Here is a 27,885-nt window from a genome sequence, read left to right as displayed (position 1 = left end):
ACGAAACCGTCATATTTGTATAAACAAATTAGAACGATTCTAAACCGAACAGAAGTAATACGTACGCAAGTCGATTGAGTAATGTTCGAAAATTTAACAACTCGAACGAATGATATTCGAGTTCATACCCAACTCGAACGGAATGCAGAATGGAAATTGCCCATTCGATTGGCATATTTCGAATCGATCGACGTACAGAATAGGGGTGGACATCTTGTATAAGTTTTTAATTTTGTAATAGTCACCCGTATTCTGTATTTCGATCGAATCGGATTACTTCGATCGAATGTCAAAATTTGCATTCTGTAATTCGATCGAGTAAAGATTTTGTATGGAAAACTCGAACTCGATCGAACTACAGAATGCAAAATTTCGCATCCGATCGACAAAATCCGATTCGAACGAAATTCAGAATCGGGGTGAGTTTGCAGTTGTTGATGGGCCCGGGGTTTCTTTTTATTTACATTTTCGTTCGCGAATTACCAGATAAATATTTGACGCCTAACTTATCCCATAATTTCCAAGCCAAACCACAAAATTTTGATTGATATTGATAACTTTGTAGAAATTTCAATAGCAGCTCCGCAATAATCGAAAGAGAACACGCCGATAAATAGAAGATATTAGATCCTAATATATTGAGTCTTTAAATCAGCTTCAAACATTTGTTTGAATCAAACAAAACTATGTTTTGAATTCAAATTTGAATCAAATTAAGCTCTCATTGAATTAAATTTAGTGTGGCAATGCAAATTAGAAAATTTTATTGAATTAAATCTAATTTTTTAAATTCAAATGCTTGTTACAGTACGTTGAATGTATTTGAATCAGATATGTCATGGTAAAAATTCAAATTTAAAATTATACTCTAATCATGCCCGTACCCAGGATTTCATTTCGGGATTAGGGGCTGTCCATAAAAGACGTCACGCCGCAAGGGGGAGGGGGGTGTTTCATAAAACGTGACCTTTTGTGACAGGGGGGAGGGGGTGAGGTTTTTGGAATGTGACGTCCAACATTTTCAATGAGCGCATTTTGAAATACCTAATTATATTACTGCTTTGCCCTATTTCCTGAAAAAATTTCCACAATAAACGTTTACATTCTATAGGGAAACTTGTATTTGTTGATGTAAAAGCTTCTTCTTGTAAATTCGGAAATGAATGATGCAGGAAATCATTTCTGTTGTGATCAGCAAAAGTGCACGAAGGAGCGAGTAAATTAGCGAAATTAATAAATTTTGCCTAATATGAGTAAAACAGAAAAAGATACCTTCAAACGGTTTAACTTAAGTTATGCACTGACAATATTTTCAGTACACTGAAGTCTTTTTTTATGCGAATTTACGTACCGCATAAAAAAAACCGCATAAAAAAAAACCGCATAACTCTGAAAATTCGTATAAAAAAAACCGCATAACTCTGAAAATTCGCATAAAAAAAACCGCATAACTCTGAAACTTCGCATAAAAAAAGACCGCAGAAGAGCAAACCGCATAACTCTGAAAATTCGCTTAAAAAAAACCGCATAACTCTGAAACTTCGCATAAAAAAAACCGCATAACTCTGAAAATTCGCATAAAAAAAGTCGCGTAAAAAAAACCGCATAAAAAAAGACCTCAGTGTAATTTGATTTTCTAGCATTGATAATAGTATATCATACGAATTTCTCTTATCTGATTCTGATGCAGTTTATTCAATTGTACTCCATTTGAAAAAGGGCGGGAGATCAACGATTTCAGACGTAGATCATGTCATATCTTATCTTGATCATATGTGATTTTGCTCCACCAACATCAAAGCTTATCGAATCATCCAATGATTGAACTTACATAAATCAAGAATCATTTTAGCTTAAAATCACTACCCATTGTGTGACGGAAGATCAGTACCGATATTGATCGATGTGATTTAAATTCCACTGATCAACTGATAATGAAAGGATTCTCCGGCAGTGATCTCGTTTTGATGAGGTTTGGTCTTTATTTTCTCAGCCCTGTATGCTACACTAAGGAAATATTATTCTTTACCTAAAACAATAATATATCTGTGTACCCCTAGGAGGAATAAAACAGATGATTTAAATGTTTCATCAATTCCAACCAAATACTTTTGTTAATTAATATAATTGATATTAATAAAATAATTCCGATGATTTTGTAGTTTTTAGGATATTTTTTAATGTAATGACAGCATGTAATAAATCGATTTTCCCTCATATTTGTATGGTTTGTCATACATATTGAGAATGTATTGAGATGAATTTGATTTATTTTGAATTCGTGACATGTGACATAGGGGGGGTGGGGGGTCTTTGCTTCTGTGACAATTTGTGACAAAGGGGGGATGGGGAGTCAATAATCGTCAAAAAAAAGCGTGACGTCTTTTATGGACAGCCCCTTATGTACGTAGTTCTCGGTGTGCCTTTTACGAGTGTTTGCGACAGACTTTTTCACTGGAACTGATATTGTACTACATTTTATTACGTTTACTGTTTACTTTAAGGCATGTCTTCGACCTTCTTATTAATTATATATCTGTTTTTGATTTCGGGAGAAGATTTATTTAGATACATATACGAAGTAATACCAAAGATAAACTCAAGATGGAATACACTGAAGTATTTTTTATGCGAGTTTACGTACCGCATAACTCTGAAAATTCGCTTAAAAACCGCATAACACTAAAACTTCCCATAAAAAAAAAACACATAACTCTGAAACTTCGCATGAAAAAAACCGCAGAAAGGAAACCGCATAATTCTGAAAATTCGCATAAAAAAAACCGCATAACTCTGAAACTTCGCAAAAAAAAGCATAACTCTGAAAATTCGCATAAAAAAGTCGCATAAAAAAACCGCATAAAAAAAGACCTCAGTGTAGTCTATGATTTTTCATATACCATTCAAATTGGACCCCTCAATGAAATCGGTTCACCGTCCGTTGCAGTTTAATTGTTATTAGAAACAAAACAACAAGCGTCGAATCGCTACATGCGTCGTAACTATGACAATGTTTGTTTATGTGCAATTAATCTTGCGTTGCAATATGAAAGGAATCGCGGTATTTTGCTGCATATCGAGTGGATGTTGAAACAGGAAAGTAAGAAACAACTAGAATTATTACTAAGAATCTGTATAATTTGTTATATTCTTATCTTACGAGGCATTAAAGTGGAAGTAACAAAATATTGTGTGCTATATGCTTACATTGTTTACTTCCTTTCAAACTTGTATTGTTGCTATGGTATTTTACCGTCCTTTTCCAATGTCTATCGACGCTTCATAACGAAGGGTCTACAACATTGCATTATTACTAAGTTCACTGGTTCACGATTACTGATCCAACATTTTTGGATGAACTGTATGGGACATTGTAATCTTGAGTTTATCTTTGGTAATACGATATATTGGAATGATTGGAATTAAACATTTTGACTCTTGAATTCAACTGAAGCAAATATACTGAGTCTTAGCTTCAAATTCATGAATGTTTAATAAAATTTGCCGTACTTGAATCAAATACAAGAGAATATTGGATTCTAAAATATTGTCATTAAATAAAATATTGCTATTAGTTATGAGATATTCAACACTACTTTTGTTAAGATTTAATATTGCGTGTTCCGGCCATCTGGGCATTTTAAAGCTGATCATACTTATTAAATGAGTAAATGAGTGATCAACTAGCCAGACCAACAAATCGGAATGATGTTGATACCAATCTTGTTGATATCGTCTCAGTTTTCTTGCTTCATCAATCACATGAAGGGTGGGATCATCCTACAATTTACAAAACCAGACTTTCGAAAGCGATCCAAGATCAGATTAGAAATTTTTTAAGTCGTCGCTTTTCTAACTGTTTGAAAATTTTTCAACACTCATCATCTTGTGATTCAGGAACCGGAAGTTGTGATCAGTGCTGTAAAATTTTATTTTCAATCGAATAATATAAGATGAAAATGAAATTTATGGCAGCCGATCGTCAGCATATCCCTACTAATTCATTTGACTTTTGTTGCCATTTTTAAGTGAAGCTCCCGGAATTCATCGTCAGTTGATTAATCGTACCTAGTCATTTGAAGTTTTGCTTGCTCAGTTTCGAGTGCTCCTTCATTGCCTTCGCTCTTGGTAGTAAGTAAGTTCAAACGAATAGAATTATAAATGGAGTAAAGTATTAAAAATGAAAACTGAAGGAGGAAACAATTAATTTATGTGTATTCTGTGATTGATATTTCAGTTATCTGGTTTGTCTATCATCTATTATCTTGAACCAATTCGAATGTTTACATGAACCTCATTTGAAGGCCGCTCTCACACTATTGAAAGAGATATTTTGTTACTTCAAGAGATCAACTGACGGTGGTTAAACTGAACCGCGATTGAAGAGAAACGAGTGATGAACTGAAAGCTGCCCGTTCGTGCCGCCAGCAAACATTGTGTATGTCAGAGAGTGAAGTTTACTGCATTAGAGAGAATGTGTTCCACATTCAGTTTCAATTGAATTGAATGAAGTTTTACAGCACTGGTTGTGATGCATTTTTACCACATTGCGCTCACTCTGACAGGTTTGCTTTGATCAAAGACATCATATTAACAAGATATCCAGCACTCACATTTCCCGAACAAATCATTGGCAACAACATTTTTTGCAAGCATGGCGCCCTCAGGCGAGTTCGCATCGAATCTCGTACACAGAAGTAGGGAAGAAAAATGTCAAATTCGTGCGCGCCAACATAGCAGCACTGCTCACCCATACAATTGACATGATATGTTGAATGTGACACCGTGCGATGGCGTTGCTGAACTGAAGATTGATTTCGCTCCAAGCTGACAGGGTCTGCTTTGATCAAACTAGATTGCACGCGCGTCAAAGTATTTGTTTCCATAAACAACGGTGATTGTTGTATTGGAGATATTCTGTCAAACATTCGTTTTAAATAATTTAATGAATTAAAACAGAAATTCATTGAATCTACACAGAATCGCACGAAAGCCTGATTGTAGAGACAAAACCTATTTACTTTAAATCCAATAACAATTGTATTTGATTCCAAGTGAAATGAAATTAGATCCAAATTGTGTTAAAATATATATTCGATGCACAATATATTTCAATTTATTATTAGCTTTGAAGTAAACATCAAATGTATTTCAATAAAAATGAAATGAAAATTGGCGTTGATTTAAAATAAAATATCTTTGAATTAAAAGCGTAATATGTTTAAATCGAAAATTAATTTTTCTGCATGAAAGCAAACAAAGTGAATCTCATTAGCAGTTACACCTTTTTTGTCGTGGGACAATTTAACTACACAGTAAAAGCAATGGGTCAATTTGTACGGGAGAGCATAGAATAATGTCATCAAAGAAAAAAAGAGAATAGAGACTTTTTAATATGTTTTTTTTTTTATATTTTCTGCATGTTTTTGTATATTTTTGCGCATATTTTTTTATCATCATTTGTATCAAATATTACTTTTTTACACAAGAAACGTTTTGTGAAACACCAACTTCCATGCTATATAAGGAACAATCACTGCCCGTTTCAATAAAAAAAATAAGCAAGCCATAAGACGTTTTTGCGAATGAAGACAGCCAGTGTGCATGTTAAGTAAATAGTAAATTTCGTTTGTCTTACTCTTCTTAGTGTTTTAAAAACATTTATTTTCCACACGTTTGACGAACTCATTGCACAGGAGAAAGTAGAAAAAGGGCATGTTCACTAGAGAACATTTATGGATACAGAAAAATCAAAGTTTAGTTTTTGAATCATCTTTTGTTGTCGTCCTGCAACTAACGATTTTTAAACTTATTTTGTCGTCGGTAAACACATTACATAAACATATATATTTATTCAAACGTACGAACAGAAATTTGATTAAAAACACAAGATTCCGTTACAAAGCAGGAAATTGAAATGCTTCATCCATAATACTTTTTTCCGCTTTTCAGTGTTCTAGTTTTTTTTCTTCTTTCCAGTATGATAGTGTATTTTGCTTCACTTTTTACGCGTTGTGTGTGTATGTGTGTGAATTAAGAATATATGCTTGTTTCTTTTCTTACAGATACAAAATAGAGTAGTTGTAGTATATGCTGCAATAATCTTGCAATGTTTGGCTTCCAAATTAGGTCATTTGCATGTAGATTGTACAATGTTACCGATTAAACGTTGGTGTGAACTGTTTGACTACCAGCAATATGTTTTTGTGTGTCGAATTCTTATACTCAATTGAATTGCTCTTATTATTGCAGTGTGTTAAAAGTTACGTTAATGTTAATGTTTTGTAGGAAAGTTATGTAATGATTCTATAGCAGTTAACATTAGGACCATGCAGCAGTGCCATTTATTCAAACTTCAACAATCGATTTTTCTTAGAATTTTCAGTCGATTACTCTATTTCCGTAGATTAACCGGAATTATGTACTTTCGAAGACCTGTCGCATAAAGTGTTATTTAATTTAATTGCTTTGACATCTGTCAACAATATTCTGTATACAACAGACCACGTTTTATGCCACATCGTACTTTTTATTTACAAATTATAATGAAATCTGCAGTAGAATGCTTAAGATTTCGGGACATTTTCGAATCTTCATCCCTGACTCCCTAAATTCCCTTTGCGTCTGTGTGTTTAGGAACCTTGTTGAGTAGATTTGATTTCTCTCCTCTCCTCTTCTTTTCCCGGATACCGCCACCAGGAAACTAAAACGAATAAAATGGCGGATGCATTGAAACTGACTTCGTTTCACAGAAAAATACAAGACTTTATTTTCATCGCCATAACATATATGTTTTCATGCACTAATCGTATCAAAGCCGAGATATTCGATGCACAAGTAGAGGTATGCAATTCCGAGCGTTCCAATTTTCAGTAGTTCTTCAGTCAGAAAAAGTACAACACGAGCGGTAAACTCAATGAATCATTCTGAACATTTCACAGAATATTCTAAACTAAATTTCGAAGAGATTGTCAGGTGGGTTTGTCGATATTCACCACCGTTTCCAAGAAAATTTAATTTGAAACGAGAAAATAGCAAAAAACCTACGTCTTTTGCGTAATGTCCTCAGGGAAACTTTTGGCTCTCATGCTCTTTCGGGAGCAATATGCAAAACGTATGTTGAACTCTTCTAAAGTGATGATTTTTATGTCATAAACGAGGACCGTGGGAGACAGTCGAAACAATTTGAAGACACTAGAGATGGGCAAAACAGTTCATTTCAAAGAACCGTTCAGTGATGCGGAGCTCTTTTGGGAGAACTAGTTCTCCTGAGCCGTTCGTTCGTTATTTTCATAGTTGGTTTGTTTGTGCAAAGACTGGACGAGAACTGAGTTTTGTTATGTCGTTTTCGATAGATGCCAAACCCAACCCAGTTTTCACTCTAACTGTTGTCAAATCGATTGTTTGAAGCCAGTTTTGAACCTAGGTTCAACGTTGTTGAACTGAAAATCGAGTTAGTTTCGAACCTGGTATTTATATCAGGTTTGCTCGAACCCTCGTTCCTAAGTGCAAAATCAACACAGTTTCATTAAAAGTGTTTGTTTGATGAAACTACCCTGGGTCAGTTTCAGTTTTCTCAAGCGAAAACGACATTAGATTAAGCGAGCAAAAAAAAGGTCCCACGAATTTGAACTGTACTTTCATGATGAAGCTTTCTTATAACCGAACTACCGTTCTCTACCGGTCCCATCACTTTGAACTGAGGAACTACCGTTCTCGAAAAAAGAACTTTTGCTCATTCATTCTTTTAAAAGAACTAGTTCTTTTGAACCGTTCGCGATCGAATTGCCCATCTCTAGAAGACACTAAAGGGGCACTAAAGGAGAAAGATGATACGCTAGTTCAAAAAGAAATTGGCTGGGGCAGGGGCGGTAAGTTCCATGAAATATTGGGGGGGGCACAAAAAATTATTACTACAGATTATTGAACTTTGTCATATATAAAGAATTTATATAAAGGAAACGGAGAGGTTAGAGCAAATAAAAAGCAACCAAGTAAAAATCACGAACATTTTCCCTACTATTCCAGTAATAACCAATATTCGAAAGTGGTAAAGTATAGCACATTTCACGTTGTAGTATATTAGTTATCAAATTTTAGTAATTTAGTTAAGACATATGAAGGATTACGGAGACCAACTACGGGGATAACAGAAAAAAGTGTTATATTATAAGATATTTCTAGCAAATTTTCTAATATTTATTCCAGTTGTCAAAATATTCGGGGGGGCTTGGCCCCTCCAATAAATCTTTTGGGGGGGCAAAAAGTGCCTTGCCCCCCACCCCCCCCCCCATAGTTGCCGCGCCTGGGCTGGGGCATCAAATGTGCAGTTTCCGACCGCTCGAGAGCCATGTGGAAAGTACATAAAATCGGAGAACGGTTATCAATGAAAGTAAGAAACCATTTGTGAAAGTGAGTTTTTTTAGAATGTTAAGCGCAAAATATTGCGTTTGCAGGAAAAACATCTGTAAAACACGTGAACACGTGATGTTATTTACAACATTACATCAAACTCTGTAAAACAATTTGCAAAAGTCGCGGAATGTTACCACAATCTCCGCCATTGTTTCATTTTTTTCTTCTTGCAGAAATGAAAGCAAATTTACAACCTCCCGATGGCAAGAATATTGGGCTCTAGTAAATTATATCGTAGCCACCGTTTCGGACGTTCGGTGGGCGATCAGAGCGCTTAAAATGTGATGAACAAAAAATCTAGCATCATAAATCGAGTAAAATCTTAATTCTTTACCATAGTAAAATGATTCTGATCGATAATTTGTAGGGGGGATATGGTAAATGGTGCTGAATGAATATTTAATAAGTAATAAGAAATGTTTTGATAATCATTCTTCTTCATTGTTTTGATTTTTGCAGAAGGATGTTTACCACAGTAACGTGGCTTCCAAACTGATCAACAAAATAGGTTAATGGTGTCTATATGGTTCTCATTGGTCAACTATTTTATTAATAAATTTGATTACAAACATCGGTTTTAGCTGCTGTAAGAGCCGTCTATTTTGCTTCTACATCTAGGAACAATATCGCTGAAAAATTGACATGAAAAATCACTTTAATCAATGATTTTAATACCTACAAATAGTGTCAAATCTGATATGAATGAAGACACAACCCACATGTTGCTACAAATGAACGTGAAAACAACGCACTGGGCGCCCGTACAAGACTCAATACGTAGTGTAACTAAGTACAATTTCAAACCTAAATGTTAACGACCGCTGCTTTCTGGTGACTGGATAAGTACAAGAAGCAGTTAGCTCAATGCGCTTCCAATTTTCATGAAGAAAGTTGCAAAATGGGTAACTACACGAAGGTAGTCGAGAGTTGAGCATTTTCAATCGAGAGTTTGGTCGACACGGTTAACATTCCCAAATTCGTTTGCTGGTATCATTTGACAATCGCTGCTAGCATACTGTTAGAATAGTATTTTTTAAAGGTTATTTTGTCGTTTATTATTGGTTTATGAGTGCATTTTAGTTCTATTTACAACTTACTACTTTCTTAAAATGATCTGCTTGGGAGCTTTAGATGAGTTCGCAACATTTGTCCTTGCTACCGGTCTGTCAAAGAGGTGATATATGTTTGCTATCTTTACTGATTATTAATTTAGACAGAGGAAACAAAATGTACAATAAATAAAAGCTCTTCTGTTTTGCGACATTCTGGCATTTCAAGAGTGCTGATAAAATTACAATAAAAATAAACAGAATATCTTAGTTTACGGGATTCATCTCAGCGACGGTTATCGCTGTATGTTTGTCTAGAGGTGTAAACAATAAGGATAACTTAAATAATACATAAACGGCTAAATTTATTTTGTTATGCTCTTTGCTTTGCTATGTATCTTTGCTATTTTAAGTTCGGGAATTTTTCTCTTTGATTCTAACCCCACTATTGCGCGAAATTATCATTACAGCTTTGTCTGGAAAGTACATATTTTTTCTCCCAGACGAATGAAAACACACACACACTCTCTCTCTCTCTCTCTCCTTACAAACGGAAAAAGGATACTTGAACAGGATGAGTAAAAATAGGTAGTCTTGCGCTAGCGGAATTCAAGTTTCCATCTTCTCTTTATTAACGATATAATCTGTAACATACACGATGGAAAAAAGATCTTTACGAAAAAGCTAATATAATGCGATAGGAAGTTAAATAAAATAAAACAAAAAATAACATCGATATAAAAAAGGACACAAAATAAATTAACTCAACATAATATGTTCGCTGCTGATGCTCGTTCCGCTTTCTTTGTTTTCAATCGGCATCACATTTGCCGGTGAGAAATTGCTTGTGATATTTTTTTTCTAGTTGTCTACGGTACGAAGGTGAGTTGTTGGATACTCGTTCCCCAAATTTTAATATCGTCCAAAATAGTTCACATTTGTTTGCCTAACGTTCTGCTTATGACGACAAATATTCGAGTATAGAAAAACACTTTAAAACGTACATACTTGTTGCTGTTGTTGTTATCAGTTTAAGGCCATCCAATTCCGTCGGGTTATTTTTTTCTTTAATAACAATAGATTTGCACACCTTCCATGGTTATGATACCAAGAGCCCCAGTTCTGCCAAGTCCAAACTATGGATAGTCGGGCGTTTGAGTTAACACTGACATGTACGAGGATTGCCAAGGCCGAAAGCGAATTTCGCGATTTGCACATTTTTGTTTATCCGGCTTGTGTTTGCATTTTTCGTTGGGTTTGTGGAATTTCACTCATTTACAGTGCTGGTAGTTGTAGTACTAGTGGTAGTAGTAATAATGGTTTCTGTTGGTTTCAGTGATTGACTCTCCGCAGTCTGTTTTTGCGGCTCAAGGTCAGTTACGGGTACTTCCGTAGTTTCCTATAAGAGAGACATAGATTTCAGTAATCATTATATGTGGCAGCCGAAATGTTTTACATGAATAGACAATTGCTTCAGGAGAAATTCTTATTAATTTTAATATGTTTATATCACGCTCACGCTTTAATATGTTAATATCACTATTTGCGTATTTAACTTTCGCGATGTTGTTTTCATTCAATATATCTTAGATTTGAACAAGAGTGTAATTGTTTTCAACGAGAGTTTTATTGTTTCAAACAAATGTTGTCTATTTAGAAAACCTGTTTTAATCCACCTAGTGGTGTAATGATGCCTTTCTCATATTACTCATAACATCAAAAATATTACTGTGGAATTCGCAAAAAAAACTGTTCATTGAATAGAAATAGAAAAGTTTGTTCGAACTTAATCTAACAAACTCTACAAATCCTACACTCTATAGTTCCGGGGCACTTTGAACCTAAAAGTTTGTGAAAATCGATTTGGCCATGAAAAGTGAAAGAGATCCTTTTTACAGTTTTTAGTCACTACTACTACCAATACTTCCGAAACCGGATTCAGATGACCGGAATAGCAGAAGTTGGTTAGAAACCTAGTTAAAACTAGACTTACTATCTCATGCTATATTTCGATTAAACCAATTAAACGAAATCTAACAAACGGAGCGTGCTACTTCCGCATATGTAAATCAAGCTAAACAGCATAAATCAGTAGCATTGAACATGTAGTAGGATTATTATTATTATTATTATTATTATTATTATTATTATTATTATTATTATTATCATTATTATTATTATTATTATTATTATTATTATTATTATTATTGATATCACTACACAAACGGCACGGTATTACTGCACTAAAGACTGTCCCAGAAAGTACGGACGCAACCAAAAACCGCTGCCATTTCGCAATGGTTCAGAATCTGTCAATTTTTATGGCTGCGTCCTGTTGTCTATACTCTTCTCTAACCACTTGTGGAGTTGTTTATTCGTTTTCATTAGTTTATTTCGAAATGCGTGGACTTTCAGCAGAAAAACGTCGAAAAATTGTGTACAAATGGTGCACAGAACGCGGACTGTCACCGAGGAAGATAGCAAAAATGGAAGGAGTAAGTGAAAAAGCCGTGCGAAATGCAATCAGGAAGTTTGAGGATAAACCGGGTCGAAGAAAGGTCCTGCTAACCCTCCATTGGATAAACGTATACTGAAGTGAAACTCGATTACAAATCCTTGCCGGGACCACAATATTATACGGTGCGGTAAACGCAAGTGTTAAACCAGTCCGAGACATCGATTGAACTCGAAAAATTTGGTAAGAAAGCTATGGTCTGGCAAGCAACTTTTAGCTGCGGTAAGATTTCGAAACCCTTCATCACCACTGCTTCAATGAACAGCGAAATATACATTAAGGAATGCTTACAAAAACGACTTCTACCCATGATTCGAAGCCACAAGGATCCTGTTGTCTTCTGGCCAGATCTTGCTTCTTGCCACTACTCGAAATCAACGGTAGAATCGTATACTACCAAATTCGTAACCGTTTCATTTTGTTTATAGCGTGTACGAAATAAAATAAAGTACGCATAGTTTGTTTTGTTTGGAGGAGATTCTACCGCAGGAATGGATGGATGGATGGAGTTGTATGTCCCGTCTACAAAAAGGGCGATAAGCTAGACTGTTGCAATTACCGCGCTATCACATTGCTGAACGCCGCCTACAAGGTACTCTCCCAAATCCTTTGCCGTCGTCTATCACTAATAGCTAAGGAATTCGTAGGGCCGTACCAAGCGGGATTTACCGGAGCCCGCGTTACTACGGATCACATATTCGCGATAAGACAAGTACTCCAGAAGTGTCGTGAATACAAAGTACCCACGCATCACCTATTCATTGACTTCAAAGCGGCATACGACACAATCGATCGAGAACAGCTATGGCAGATCATGCACGAATACGGTTTCCCGGATAAACTGACGCGATTGGTCAAAGCAACGATGGATAGAGTGATGTGCTACGTCCGAGTATCTGGGACGCTCTCGAGTCCTTTCGAGTCTCGGAGAGGGCTACGTCAAGGGACTTTCTTGTATGTTCAATATTGCCCTGGAAGGTGTGATTCGAAGAGCGAGGATCGACACGAATGGCACGATCTTCCGAAAATCCGTACAACTTTTTGGCTTCGCTGACGATATTGATATTGTAACACGTAACCTTGAGAAGATGACGGAAACCTACATCGGACTGAAAGCTGAAGCTAGGCGTATCGAACTAGCCATAAATGCGTCGAAAACAAAATACATGAGAGGAAGAGGCTCTAGAGAAGAAACACTTCGGCTCTCACCACGAATATTGATAGACGGTGACGACATCGAGGTGGTTGACGAGTTCGTGTATTTGGGCTCACTGGTGACCGCCGATAATGACACCAGCAGAGGAATTCATAGACGTATTTTGGCAGGGAATCGTGCGTACTTTGGACTCAGAAAAACCCTCGAAATTGATTATCTACAAAACGCTAATTAGTCCGGTTGGTCTCTATGGCCACGAGACCTGGACTGTGTTGGCAGAGAACCAGTGTTTTCGAAAGAAAGGTACTGAGGACCATCTATGGCGGAGTGCAGATGGAAGATGGAACGTGGAGACGGCGTATGAATCACGAATTTTTTTTTTATTTGTTTAAGGACCTTTTAAACTTTGTCATTCAGGTCCGTGAATCACGAATCGCAACAGCTGCTAGGAGGACCACCTATCGTACGGACAGCTAAAATCGGACGTCTACGGTGGGCTGAGCATGTCATAAGGATGTCGGACACCAACCCAGTGAAAATGGTTCTTGAATCTAATCCGACTGGCACAAGAAGAAGATGAGCGCATCGAGCAAGGTGGATCGATCAAGTGGAGGGTGATCTCAGAAGCATCCGTGCCTTGAGTGGCTGGCGACGAGCAGACGAGCAGGACCGAGTTATGTGAAAACGTATGCTTGATACAGCAAAGGACACCCCAGGCCTATAGCTATTAGGTAAGGTAAGTATAGTTTGTTTTATGTTTTCTTCTTCTTTCGGTGTGTACATATTGTCATTCTATATGGCGATTTGAAAACTTTGACACTCATCGCCCTGTAACTGCGGAACCGGAAGTCGGATCCGGATGAAATTTCACAGTAGCTTTAAAGAATTTAATTTTTTTTAATTCAAATCAAGATATGTGAAAATCGGTTCAAGCATAGAAGAGAAATCGAAGTGAGTTCTATTCTTTATGATTTTCTGCACCACTTTCGGTGCTTCCGGAACAGGAAAAGGGGGGACCAGCAGTGCCAAATTAAGTTTTTATACCCACAAACTAATAAGCTCTGTAAACTAGAAGAATTTTACAGACAGTTTTATGGGATTTGTGCCTGTTTTTGATAATCGTTCGTGAAAAAATAATAATGAAATTGGAAATCCACTTTTCTCGTTTTAGTTCCGGAACCGGAAGTTGGATCCGGAAAAATGTTCTAGAAATTTTTAGTAAATAATAAGATCTTTCATTTGAATCTTATCTAAATGAAAATCGGTTGAGCTGTTTCAGAGAAAATTGAATGCACACTTTTTCTATAATTTTCACACATTACCATGTAACTCCGGAACCGGAAGTCAGATCCAAATGAAATTCAATAGCAGGCTTTGAGACCATGAGACTTTTGATATGAATCTTAGTTTGTTAAAATCGGTTAAGCCATCTCTGAAAAAAGTGATAGCATATTTTTTCCATTTTTTGGTGCGTAGCATCCTATATCTCCAGAACCGGAAGTCGGATCGGGAAGAAATTCAATAGCAGGCTATGGGACCATCAGACCTATTATTTCAATCTTAGTTTGTGAAAATCAAGTGAGTGTAAAGTTTTTTTACATACACACACACACACATTTGTTCAGTTCGTCGAGCTGAGTCGAATGGTATATGACATTCGGTCCTCCGGGCCTCTGTTAGAATGTCGGTTTTCACAGTGATTGCATAGTCTTTCTATACGAGAAAGGCAAAAAGGGGTTGAATGCACCCAAAATCGCTGTCTCTGGGAGCGAAACCAATCTTCAGATCAGCAACGCCATCGCACGGCATCACATTCAACATAATATGTCAACGACATTTAAATGAAATATTTCGACTGGTGTTTAGTATTAGCAATAGAGGCCGCCCGTGTGTTGTTGCTCCATTATTGATCAGGATCAATTGAGCTCGAAATGTTGTCGTGATTCGTGTTAATATATACTTCCTACTAAGATACAATATACGAAACGATTACTCCGGACAGCTGGCTGCCGAGAGCTCCGCCACCCTTCCATACATTTAGTCTTTCGCGTTTTGTAACCTAACTGAGGAGACATCACCAGATCAAGTTGTTAATCGCATAACCAAGCGTTTCACGAAGCGAATTCGTGTCGGAATCTACTTCCTAACCGGAAATGACAATTGATGTAGTGTCGATGAAAGGCCAATTTATACATCAATTCAATTCAGATGGAATAAGCCTGTACGAATTCGTGGTCAAGTCTCATGGTAAACTCGACTAAACATTACATGGATTTGTTATGAAGAACTAAAAATTTCGAAAACTTGTTCCGCATTTCTAAATCACATTTATCTTAAGAGAATCTCAATACACTACTGTCTCTTTTCAAGTAATGGTAATCTCGCTATCTTGAATCGTTGTCATGAGTTCTCGTTTATTCAAGATACCCAACGAGGAAAAGGTGCATTAAATCTCAAGCGTCTCTACCGGGTAAACGATAGGAAAGAAAATCTGTTCCCTTGTAGAGTAGATTAAACGAAATAAAAATTAGAGCTTAGTCTCAGTGCAATTTTTTGCAATTGTAAACATCCTATACCTTTTTCAAATCTGTTTTTCGTTGGGTATTGATACATTGACTGAGCTGTTGACTCACAAGACCTACAGATAAAAATAGTTCAGGATTAAATTAAATTACACTTTAGTCCCGGAAGTTGGGTCAAGAAACATTCAGAAATTTTGCATTTTTGTAGAAGTGTAATAAAATCTCCAAAATCACTCCCGTGTAATGAAATCTCGGATATCACCCCGAACGAATAAAGATTAAAAAAAACCTTTTTTATTCCACCTAGTGGTGTAATGATCAGGGCTTGTATTGTGAATCCTCAAACGAACGAAGCAACAAAAAAACATCTGCTGTGAACACTTTGCTTGACATAGCTGAATGAGAGACCTATATTAGAGAGAAACTGAATGCGTGAGAGTATATGCTACTGAGCAGTTCAATTCCCTTGGCTATACAGGGTCCGGCACTCGAAGTGTAACCAATTAAAAAGGCCATAAATTCAGTTTGGAAAATTACTTTTACTTAATTCAAAGTACAAAATGTGTATAAATAATACAAAATTCAGAATCAATTCACTTTTGCTCGATATGACCACCTTTTGCCTTGACTATGGCCTTGAGACGGTCAAAAAACGAATCGCAAGCTGCCCGAATGTGACTTGCAGGTGTATTTTGGCCCACTCGCGGACAATATCTTTTTTCAGCGCTTCGAGACTGGTGTATCTTTTAGTTCGGACTTTGCTCTCCAAAATGGCCCAAAGAGAATAATCCATTGGATTCGCATCTGGTGAATTCGAGAGCCATTGTGTGGACGTGATGAAGTTCGGAACGTTGTTTTTCAGCCATTCTTGGTTCACTCGAGCTTTATGAGACGGTGCCGAGTCCTGCTGAAACGTCCATGGTCTGCCACCGAAATGTTTGTCTGCCCACGGCTTCAAAGCAACCTCCAGAATACTTTCCCGATAATATGTCGCATTTACCTTGACGCCAGGCTCGAAGGTCTGAAGTTGGTTACACTTCGAGTGCCGGACCCTGTAGTAAATTGCCTGTGCTCTCAGTCTCAGTTAACACATGAACTAAGCAATCCATGGCAATGTAATAAAATGTAGGATTCGCTCTCGATAGTATTGTATGAGAAAGAAGGCCTTGCTTCACGGTGTGCTACATGACGCGAAGCAAAGTCAAATAGGCAATGTTTACGGTGTTTTCACAGTGTAGGTTTACAGAAATCATTTTTGAATATAATGTTCGCATTCTAAGACCAAATTTGATCACATTTCAAACATACTTTAAACATTTTATAGCAGAAATTTTGCATTTGAGCCCATTTTCAGAACGATCAATTTGTTTGTTGGGAGTTTACCTGATGCCTTTCTCATATTACTTATATTTTCAAAAGAAGAATTCTGTAAATTTTCAATCTTTATAAAAAAAAACTCTCTTTGGATAGAAACTAACATAACCTTTTCCATTTGCAAACAGTTATGTCAAGCTGATTAAACACACTTTACCCTATCGGTCTGGAACCGGAGTTCAGACCCATATGAAATTAAACAGCAACCTAAGTGACTATAGGTACTTTCATTTTAGCCTATTTATGGAAATCGACCAAATCATCTCTGAGAAAATTGAGTGAGTCTCGTTCTAAACTTTTTGACCACTATTTCCGGTACTTCTGGAACCGGGAACTTGAAACCAGTATAGCCGAAGTCGGTTCGTTTTGTAAGTAACTAATATAGCCCACAAATTGAATCAGTTTTGAGCCAAATCTAGAAGAATTCTAGCCTTTTTTGCATCGTCGCTCTAATCGACGGTGTGAAATTCAATAGCAACCTATTTGACACATACTTACACACATACATTGCTCAGCTCGATGAACTGTGTTGAATGATACAGAACACTTAGCCCTCTGGGCCAATCTTCACTAGTCAATCGTTCAAGTGATTTCATAAACTTTCTATATGAAAAAGGCAATAAGTGTACTTTTATAGAAAAGCATCGTTATCATGATTTTGTAATAACACTAACAAGTAGGTACAAATTGAATTAAAGATTTAGAAATTTACATATTTTCCACCTGGAAAATAAAAAATTTAAATGTGTGAACCCTGCACGCTGTAGCATCAGGGTTCAGTGTGTAATATGTGCGAACGAACTCTTAAAGCATTTGACAGTGTTCATACCAACAAACAAAAACAAATTGTAAAAAAAGGAAATAAAATGAATCAAAGGCCTCTTGCCTTCTGGACTTTGAACATGATGGACGTATTTTTATTTCTCTGATGGACTTAGAAGAAAAAACATAAAACACGCTAAATGAAATTGAACAAAGCACGCTGCGAACGGAGAAAAGCCGCACGTGTCGTCGTGTACTAGTTTTGCATCGTCATTTTAAATGACGATTTGAATGTTTTGACATTCATCACCCTATAATTTCGGAACCGAAAGTCGGATCAGGATGAAATTGCACAGTGTATTTAGACAATGACAATGACAATAGACGATGAGAGCTTTAATTTGAATTATGATTCGTGAAAATCGGTTTAACCGTTGCTGAGAAATCATAGTGAGTTTCGTTTTTAGAGATTTTCTTCAGTATTATCGGTGCTTTCGGAAGCGGAAACCTGGGACTAGTAGTCCCAAAGTAGATTTATATATTCACTAACTAACAAGAACTGCCAACTAGATGAATTTAACAGTAAGTTTTATAAAAATGTACTCCTCGTTTCGCCATCGCTTGTGGAAAAAATACTTATCAAATTGAAAATTTTCACTAATCGCACTGTACTAACGGAAGTCGGATCTGGATCAGCTTTTCAGGGACTAGCCTGCGAAAATCGGTTAAGAAATTACCGAGAAAATTGAGTGCGCATTTTTTTAATAAAGTTTTCAAATATTTCCTTGTAATTCCGGAACCGGAAATCGGATCCATATGAAATACAAGAACATTGTAAAAGGCCATAAGACCTTCAATGTGAATCTAAGTTTGTGAAAATCGGTCCGGTCATATCGGACTATTTTTTTCCTTTTTTTGGTGCATATTACCCTGTAATTCCGGAACCGGAAGTTGGATCCAAATAAAACTCAGGAACTTTTTATGGGACCTTAAAACCTTTCACGATCTGAGTCGAATGTCGCTTTTCACAGCGATTGCATAGCCTTTTTATATGAGAAAGGCAAAAACGCATGTTCTGATAATAGTTTGGGATCTCTGTGCACTGACTAGCTGCTCGTTGTATAAATTATGAAATCCAGGTGAAAAAACTTTAGTTTCACAAAATGTATTATAAATTCCTTCGTACACGATGTTGTGCCAGAAAAAAGTATAAATATTGATCAGTTCATGCTCTGCGATAGAAAACTTTTTTCATACTATTCATTTATTATTAATTGAGATTCCATTGAGTAGGTTGTCTCGTTTATGCATTTATTTGTGTTATAATAGATGGTTGATTTTAAAGAGGAAAACCCTCATAGTTAGCCGTCGTTGAATATATTTCTTCCAATTCAAAGTGCCTTAAGAGCTGACTCACCTGCGATTCTAAAACTCTCTCCTGATGCATTGCATTCAGTAGTTCCCGTAAATGCTGATTTTCCCTTTTGAGTTGCTCTCGTTCTAAATCACGTTCGCTAATTTTTGGCTGAAACGAAAAGAATACATTAAAACACTGAAAAATAACTTCTCTAACGAACCCCCCAAAAACTTACCAAGAGTTGTGAAATTTGCGCATTCAGGCCAGTCACGTAGTTCGCTATCAGATGGCACGGTATGGTCGGGGCAATAACCGATGCGTGTAGTAGACGATTTCTACCACACATATCGATTCCAGTCAGTTTCGGTGGTAGGTGATTCTGTGGAACGAATTGTGCATATTTAATAAGACCTTATATGAGAGCAAAGTTTTCAACGAGCGTACCTGTGTCGTATCATAATTATCATTGATTTCAAAGTGTGAGTCTGGTGTTTTGGATCCGCCGCTGTCGTCTAGCGAGGTCGAATCGGTGATTTTATTTTCTGCTTCCGCTGCCAGTTTTTTTGCTTGCGCTTCCAGTAGTTGCGATTCGAGTAGAACAGCGGCCGCTCTGTGTTTTGAAGCAATTGATTAGTTTTCAGTTTCAGCCGTACAGAAGCAATCGAACAACTTACCTGACTTCATCAATTTCGCAGTAGCCATCCTCATCCTCGGTGATGCTGATTTGGTCGTTCTCCAGTACCGAAGCGATCGGCGGAACACCTACGGTCGGTTGTGCGCCAACGTTATTACTAACCGGATCCACCGTGGTTCCGTTCATTTCCAGTATCCCGGTAGCAGCAATACTAGGTTTAATGGCGGTCAAGGGAAACAGTTTAACATTACTGTTACGACGATTGCACTCATCACAGATTGAAGTGGACACAGCGGAAATTTCCTGACTCTGGGAAACTCTCATGTGTTCGTTTAGCACATCCGTTAGCGATTGGATGTGGGCGAATGCCGCGAGGATAATGTCAGTAGGTTCTTTCTGGGGAGCTTCTGGCTGGCCAGCAATATCCGCGATGGCCAAAAAATGTTCATCCGGCACTCTGAACATATCACAAACAACCCTCTGCTTCTCGACTAGCGTTTTTCGAATTGCCAGGTCTAGGCGGCGGAGTTTTTCTGCAAAAAAAAAACAAGATATCAGTTTTATGTTGATAGAATTCAGACACTGTTACTTCAAGAATGAGAAAAAAAAAATTGTCAATCTTTGAGACAGTTAAGGCCGGAATCAACTCTACTGGAATGGAATACGTTCAGCTCGAGTGAAACCGTTTATTTCTACAATGTCTAAACTTTGTCTGCATTGACAAGCTGGAGAATTGAAATTGCAACAGATCGAACCTCCCTCGCAATAACACTGTTCGTAAACAAAACCGAGTCAGTTCACCAGGGAAAAAAGGGAGCGAGCACCGGAAATTCAATGGAATTACTGTTAAATAAATGATAGAGAAATAAACAGGAATTTTAGTCAGAACAACAAAAAAAAACACAGCTCAATTCATGGACATAGAAGCACAGGAATGTTCGATGAGTGTTTACAAGTTTACGGTATATCGTATACATTCACTCACTCAAACTTTCCTGATCATGAAGGCGGAAATAGAACTCAGAAGAAGAGAAAATATCTCACGTTTTACCGTTTATTGTTTCTACCAATTGACTATTAACGTTTTGTACATTTTAGTTCGCGTGGGTTTTCGAAGTTTGTATGATCACTGCTGACTCTCAATTCTTTTCGCGTTACAATAAATGAGCCCATGATTGTTGAATGAATAAATATGATTATTATTTTTGGTATTGTAGAATGACAATGTATTCATTGAATATTGCTTGTATGTTCGCAGGTTTAAATATTATAATAAGTGACATTGAAATACCACCAGTGTTGGGAAAATCATAAACAGAAAATGATCACTTCATTTTCTGTTTATGATTTCGTGAAAAAATCAGTTCAAAAGATTTTCTAAAAAAAAACTTAGTGATTGAAAAATCACTTACGAGATTTTCATTCATGAAACAAGCATCCACAAAACTCTGAACTTTGAAGTTCAGAAATGATTTTTTGTTTCTGCGAAACTTGATGACAAATTTTCACGCACAGAAATATCACTAAAGAGATAATCGGAGAAGAGCCTCCGATGATATTTTGATGCTGAACGCTTCGTAACGACACCAAAGTGATTCGCACAAGATTGAATTATTATATTTTCATCAATAAAAAAAATTTCTGCTGAACAAATTTACAATTTTGACTGAGAAATAATGACTGTGATATTTTCGATACACGTAGGGTGGTCAATATGAATAACAAAATTTTTTACATTCCAAACAGCGATTATAGTTAATTATGATACTGTTTTAATTCCAGCAGGTTGATTACACCGCATTATTTAGATTAAACCAAATGAAAAACGCTATTTAGCATACATTTGATTTATAGAAGTAACAAGAGTGCAACATGTTGCATGTCTCGAGCACACAGCAGGCGCAGCATTTTAATGGCGCGTTTTAATTAGCGTAACGATATCCTGCGCTCTTGTTATTTTTGCGTATGATATTCAATCTAAATTAAGTCATATTTTCTAATCAGCTGCATAACATGCTTGGTGATTGGTTTTTTGTTCATGTTTTTTTTATCATTAGAACTATTATTATACACAACACTTGCTGCTTCTATTGATGATATTACTCCACCACGGTAATGCTGAAAAAATTTTGAATTCATCACCACTATTGATTCAGTTATCAGCAGGGCATCAAATTGAAAGAGCTAAAACTAAGCATTATTTTAAATTTAACCACCTACCACCGCGTAATGAACATTTTCAGAAGGGTTCAGTTTTTATTTGTCGGCGAATTTATTCATCATGAAGGAGCTAAAGTTCAGTAGGAGATTGGTAGTACCTATTATCTTTCTCCGGACAGTACCAGCCTAGATGCCGTGTGGAATCCGGTGGAAAGAAAACTTCACCAAGAATAGATCCACTGGGTTTCTGCTTCCATGTCGTAAAAGGCGAAAATTGCAGGAGTTTCTTTTTCCTTTCAGTTATCAGATTATTTCAACGTTTCACATCTGATTGCTCTATTTTACTCCAATATCTCTTCATTCAATTTTATTCAACTTAACAATTTTCGTATTGCTTCGGTGAAAAGTTTTATTTGGTATTTTTTCTTCTTCCATAGATTTTATTACAATGTTAATAACAGAGATCACATATATTGAACAAATATTAGGATAATACTTGTTTGTTTGATAATTTTTTTTCGGCTGCCCAATATAACCAATTAAACATTTAAATAAATAAAGTGGATATAATGAACAATCAAGGCGCGCGTGAAATCTGTGGAACTTTGTTTGGTGACCTAAAATGATTTGATATTCCCTCTAGAATGTCACTAAAATAAATCAACTATTTTGTCTAAATCCTTTTCATTCGTTTATTTTGTAGTAGGTAATTTCATTTTAAAAAAAAATAGGAAAGTTTTTATTCGTTACGCGAATTTTCCTCTAGTTTTCACTAATAAGACATAAATCAATACTTCCCAGGACTTCAGTTTCGAATATTGTTGAAATGTTCACCCGGGAAGTCCGAGCATATTGAAACCGGGACATACTGAGTCGCTTGCGAGTACTACCATTACTGAAATTTTTACTAACAAATATCCTTCTACCGTGATACTTGATATTATTTTTCTGGAGTTGAATTTAAACATAAAATCGTATTATTCAGAAGTACTCCCAATCAATTTCCATTGTGTTTTGAAAATCAAACACATTAATCGCAACATCGTTGATGTTATTTTATTTAAAAATTTTTCCATTGCTTCTACATATTTTTGCAATCTTTCGGGCAATCTGTGGATGCCTTACCAGAAGAATTGGCTGTTTAGGAATAACCATTTTTGCATATTTCCGAAAAAAAGATCGAAGGATTGCTCAGGAAATGCGTGGGTCAACAATGCAAAGAGGTGACAGTCGGATGGGGCAAGGTCTGGTAAGTAAACCACATAGTCAAGCACTTTCCGCTGAAGACTTCCCACCAACTTCCGAATATAACGTCGAATGAGCTGTTCTTCTTTTGAAGAGATCTATCCGTGCTACCATTTTCCGCATCTTCATAACTAACGAAGTGTTACTCAGCAAGTGTGTGAGACATCTATGGAAACAACATTATAGTCGGAAGTGGCCAAGCCAGGAGAGTATTATGTGTGGGGCAGCAGTTTCCATCTGAGTTGAACGAAAATGAATTAAGTGTTTACTGAAAAACGACATTAGTAAATTTTTCTCAACATTTTGCAATTTTTAGAGGATTGAGAATATCTTTTCCAAAATAGTAATAACTTACTAAAATCAGAAAATTAAATAATTTTTTCGTCAAAAAGCTCATTTTTTCGTCAAAAAGCTGATTGTCTCTCTGTGAAAGTAAATATTTAAGTTTCTAGACTTGCAAATCGTTTCAAATTTTATACAGCCCTTAATCCAAACTGCGATCAAATGGAACAAATATACAACAATTATTTTCCCTTCGTTAATTTGAACATGAAGCGTTCCTAATCAGACCTGATGAAATTAATCTCATGGACTCAAAATTATTAAAAATAAACTTCACTCTTAGCTTCGCTTGTAAATTTTGAGAATGACAACCATGTTTAGTCATCGACGAAAGTTGAATAATAGTTTCAAAATTGTGTTCTTTCTTTCGTTTACCCTTTCACTTATTTTCGGTTTTCAATGTAAACCGTATACTGTGCAGTGTCGATATTCAACTATACCTTCGAGAACCGATAATGACAGGAAACGACTCACAATGATTTTCACTCTTGGTGCTCGTATCAATAGTAGTTTTGGTTTGCAAAGGTTCTAGAGAGTAATAACTTTGATTTACCATATTCTATACTTTCTTTATAGCCAAACTTCACAGATTACCAGTATATTGAAGAAATAATGAGAATTGAAATTTGATTTAATTTCCTCGAAAATGCTATTTTGGATTCGTCTTGTCGTAGGGGAACGATTGACTTTGGCATTGGTACATTCTTTCGTTGAAGTGAAAGACGAAAATGCTTCCTCTCTTTTTATTTGTTCTAAATGCGACCATCCCCGAATGAGACAGCAAAATAAGCGAAGAGGAGGCTGTTGAATTCCATTCTTTCATTAAAAATACGTGACAATTTCATGCTCTGCTCTTAAGGAGCAAGACATTTTGCAACAATGTAAAAACAAATTGTTGTGCTTCTTTTTCTGATTTTAATCATTAAATCTTCCGTATGGTTGAAAAATAAACCAATCAGTTCATTCTGCTCAAAATTGCAATTCAAGAAAAGCGAAAATCTTAGTCTAAAACTTTGCAGTTTTTCTGAAAACTGCCCGAGAAAAATTATTTCAGCGTCAGCTTTCTTCCACTAACACATTTGATTAGTAACAAACACATTCGTATATGGATTTTCTCTTGCATTAAACCCGCAAAATAGGAACCTTTAATTTAACACGCGAAAGGCAATGGATATGGGATGTTGTCTCTTTATTTACTATTACTATTTATTTTTCCGGAAAACTGCTTTTGTAACAGAAAATATTTAGTTTTGTTTATTTTGTGTAGCGCAATCTAATACAAATGCATTGAAGCAGTGTTGCTAACTTTTTTATTGGGAAACTAAAATCTACATTCATAAAATGTAAGCAATTTTACATCAAACTTTGGTGAATAGTTGATCAAAACTGATATTTAATACAAAAAATCAGGCTTAACAGACATTTGAGAATAAATTATTGTTAAAAAAAGATTGAAACTCAATCGTCCAAGCCACTTTGATAAACTGGTTGCACTGCATATATGAATACATAGATCTATGACATACGTACCGAATACAATGTATACCTAATATACAAATTACCAACACAAGTTAACTTGGTTTACTCTTGATCCTTAATACGTCAGTCAACAAGTCTTCGATCTATACTGTAGTTTATTCAACCAACAATTGTACAATTTATCCCAACGAAATTTGAAATAAGCTTTCCGGATTGAACAATCGCCAATGTCTCGTTTCCGATCATGACAACTTACATCTTCAGTCACTCATTGAATATTGTTAAAGCTGATTTGGAGCTCATTTGCTGATAAAAATCAGATTATAACGTTTTCCAGTAGAACATATTGTTAATTTGTACTGGTTGGCGAGAAAACAATGTTACACCTTAATTGCAAAAGTTTCTTGATGCTTTATAGTCATTTTCAAGAATAACATTTTTTATTAAAAAAAGCCGATTAAACGCTTAGAAATGATAGTACAGGTTACTCATGGTAAACCATCTCCTAGAGGCACCCGTTCTCGAAACATTTAGATATGAATTAATTTAAAAAATTAGATTATTTTTGTTATAATCGTTGTAGCTAGAAAAAAGTTAATTTTATAAGAATGGTGTAGATGAAGAAGTTTAATTAAATTTATTGTGAAGTCGAAACAATCAAATTAACAAAAACGATTTGAATTTTTTTTAAACTTTTGCTAATTTTAAACTTAATTTTAGAGAAATTACAGTTGAAATGATTTTTAGGCATTTTTTTAGTTTGCTGAAGTTTTATCTGAGAATCACCTATTATTATTTAAATAACTATTTTTAGAAAAATGCTTAAAAATTATTTCGACTTCAACATCTTCAGGATGGTTTTCCTGTGTTTAGATTTAAAACAAATCGAAAAAAGTAGCAGATTGTTTACAAAATTTCTATGAATAATCGTAAGGATTATTATATGGTGCATGAATCGCAGACTGCTAGTATGTATGTAAACAGCAATACTTTTTTCTACTACATGTTGAATTTTGTGGCGAATGAAGTATTTTTGCCGGGAGTTCATTTTCATTGTTTCAATATGATGAAAATAGTCCCCGAAAAAAATCGCATTTGGGTAGAATTGTATGGTGAGCATGCTCTAGCTGAGCGAAAGTGTCGGATGTGGTGTGCACGGTTTTAGAGTGGTGATTTTGATTTGGAAGAAGAAGAGCGATCCGGACCGACACTAAAGTTTGAAGATAAAGAATTGGAGGAATTACTTGATTCAGAACCCGTCGCCAGAGCAAGAAGATTTTTCAAAATCACTCGAAGTTACTTGGTCAGCCATTTGCCAACATTTAAAAGCAGTGGAAATGATCCGAAAGGTAGGCAATTGGGTGTCGTATGAATTCAAACTAAAGGACGTCGAACGCCACAACGTATTAATGCCCCGATCATGCATCATCATCGACGGCCGTTCAGAATATTCATGCTCTGTGCTGGGTATAGTATATTCTGAGCTGCTGGCATGGCAAGTAAAACGGTCATAATACATCGCATAGTGGGGAAAAATGGTCCAAAAACGCGACGATTTTTTTTGGAGGCATGATACAGCTGACCACAAAGCACTTTTTTGGTGTAAAATGGTCAGTAAAATCGATTCCATGTTTTTAGAAAGACCGCACGAAACGCTATCATGTTCATTTTACCCCAAGTTCCCTTTTTATACTGCATTGTATTCAAGTTTAACTATATAACATGAAACCGAAGAACTTGCAGAAGAGCGAATAGAGTGTTTCCGATGTGAAAAAGTCTAACAAATCGATTGCATATAGTTTTATTGACAGCAGAAAACTCGTTGCACCGTTTTACCCCATTTCTTTTCTAGTTATAATATTCAGTTGAAATATGATTTACAATCCAAAAGAAGATCCAATACTATCTATCAATATTGGTTCATAATACGTGCAAAACATCTGTGATCCAATTAAACACAATGGGAACGACAGTACTAGCCTGTTTAACCCGTTTTACCCCAATTGAATTCATTTGTAATCCTATTTTCAGGTCTTTCTTCGTAATACCAATCGATTTTCATCAACCGCAACAGCCTGCTTTCGGTATGCGGAAGAAAGTAATACCAATCGATTTTCATCAACCGCAATCAGCCTGCTTTCTAAATGCGAAAGAAAGTTTAACCAGAAATACGACTTTTAATATAAATAGGGGTAAAACGGGTTAAACAGGCTAGTACTGTCGTTCCCATTGTGTTTAATTGGATCACAGATGTTTTGCACGTATTATGAACCAATATTGATAGATCGTATTGGATCTTCTTTTGGATTGTAGATCATATTTCAACTGAATATTATAACTAGAAAAGAAATGGGGTAAAACGGTGCAACGAGTTTTCTGCTGTCAATTAAACTATATGCAATCGATTTGTTAGACTTTTTTATATCGGAAACACTATTCGCTCTTCTGCAAGTTCTTCGGTTTCATGTTCAAGTTCTTCGGTTTGCAAGTTCTTCGGTTTCATGTTATTCGGTTCCATTATATTATCGATTTTACTGACCATTTTACACCAAAAAAGTGCTTTGTGGTCAGCTATATCATGCTTCCAAAAAAATCGTCAAACATAGAAGCGCTCAAATGGGACAAATGAGAACTTCTCCAATTATGATGAAGTCAAAAAATTGATCGATAAGTGGGTTGCGATCAAAACTGTCGAGTTTTTCAATAAGGGTATTTGTAGATTGTCAGGAAGATGGAAAAAAGTATTGGCTAGCGATGGACAATACTTTGAATGTTGAATTTGTAATCGTTTTTTGTTTTCAACAAACAGTTTCAAATTCTGGAAAAAACAACAGCGTGAACTTATTTACGTTCGGAATAAAGACGTTTTTTTCTA

General features: G+C 36.0%; 1 protein-coding gene across 5 annotated transcripts in view; it reads right to left on the bottom strand.

Moving 5' to 3' along the window:
- Nucleotides 1–10,058: 10,058 nt before the first annotated feature.
- Nucleotides 10,059–27,885, bottom strand: part of LOC131435731 (rho guanine nucleotide exchange factor 11) — a 285,860-nt gene continuing 268,033 nt past the window's right edge. For all 5 annotated transcript variants that reach the window (XM_058603885.1, XM_058603889.1, XM_058603887.1 and 2 more), the window contains 5 exons: nt 19,825–20,317; nt 19,595–19,760; nt 19,386–19,529; nt 19,211–19,318; nt 10,059–10,863 (listed from right to left, as the gene is read on the bottom strand). In XM_058603885.1, coding sequence (XP_058459868.1) covers nt 10,732–10,863; nt 19,211–19,318; nt 19,386–19,529; nt 19,595–19,760; nt 19,825–20,317 — 1,043 coding nt within the window. In that variant the 3' untranslated portion in view covers nt 10,059–10,731. The remainder of the gene's footprint in view (nt 10,864–19,210; nt 19,319–19,385; nt 19,530–19,594; nt 19,761–19,824; nt 20,318–27,885) is intronic.

This window comes from Malaya genurostris, chromosome 3, assembly GCF_030247185.1.
Source record: "Malaya genurostris strain Urasoe2022 chromosome 3, Malgen_1.1, whole genome shotgun sequence".
In the NCBI taxonomy this organism is placed as follows: domain Eukaryota; kingdom Metazoa; phylum Arthropoda; class Insecta; order Diptera; family Culicidae; genus Malaya; species Malaya genurostris.
Note: the sequence above shows the minus strand (reverse complement) of the source record. Positions and strands in the feature narration are given on the sequence as shown.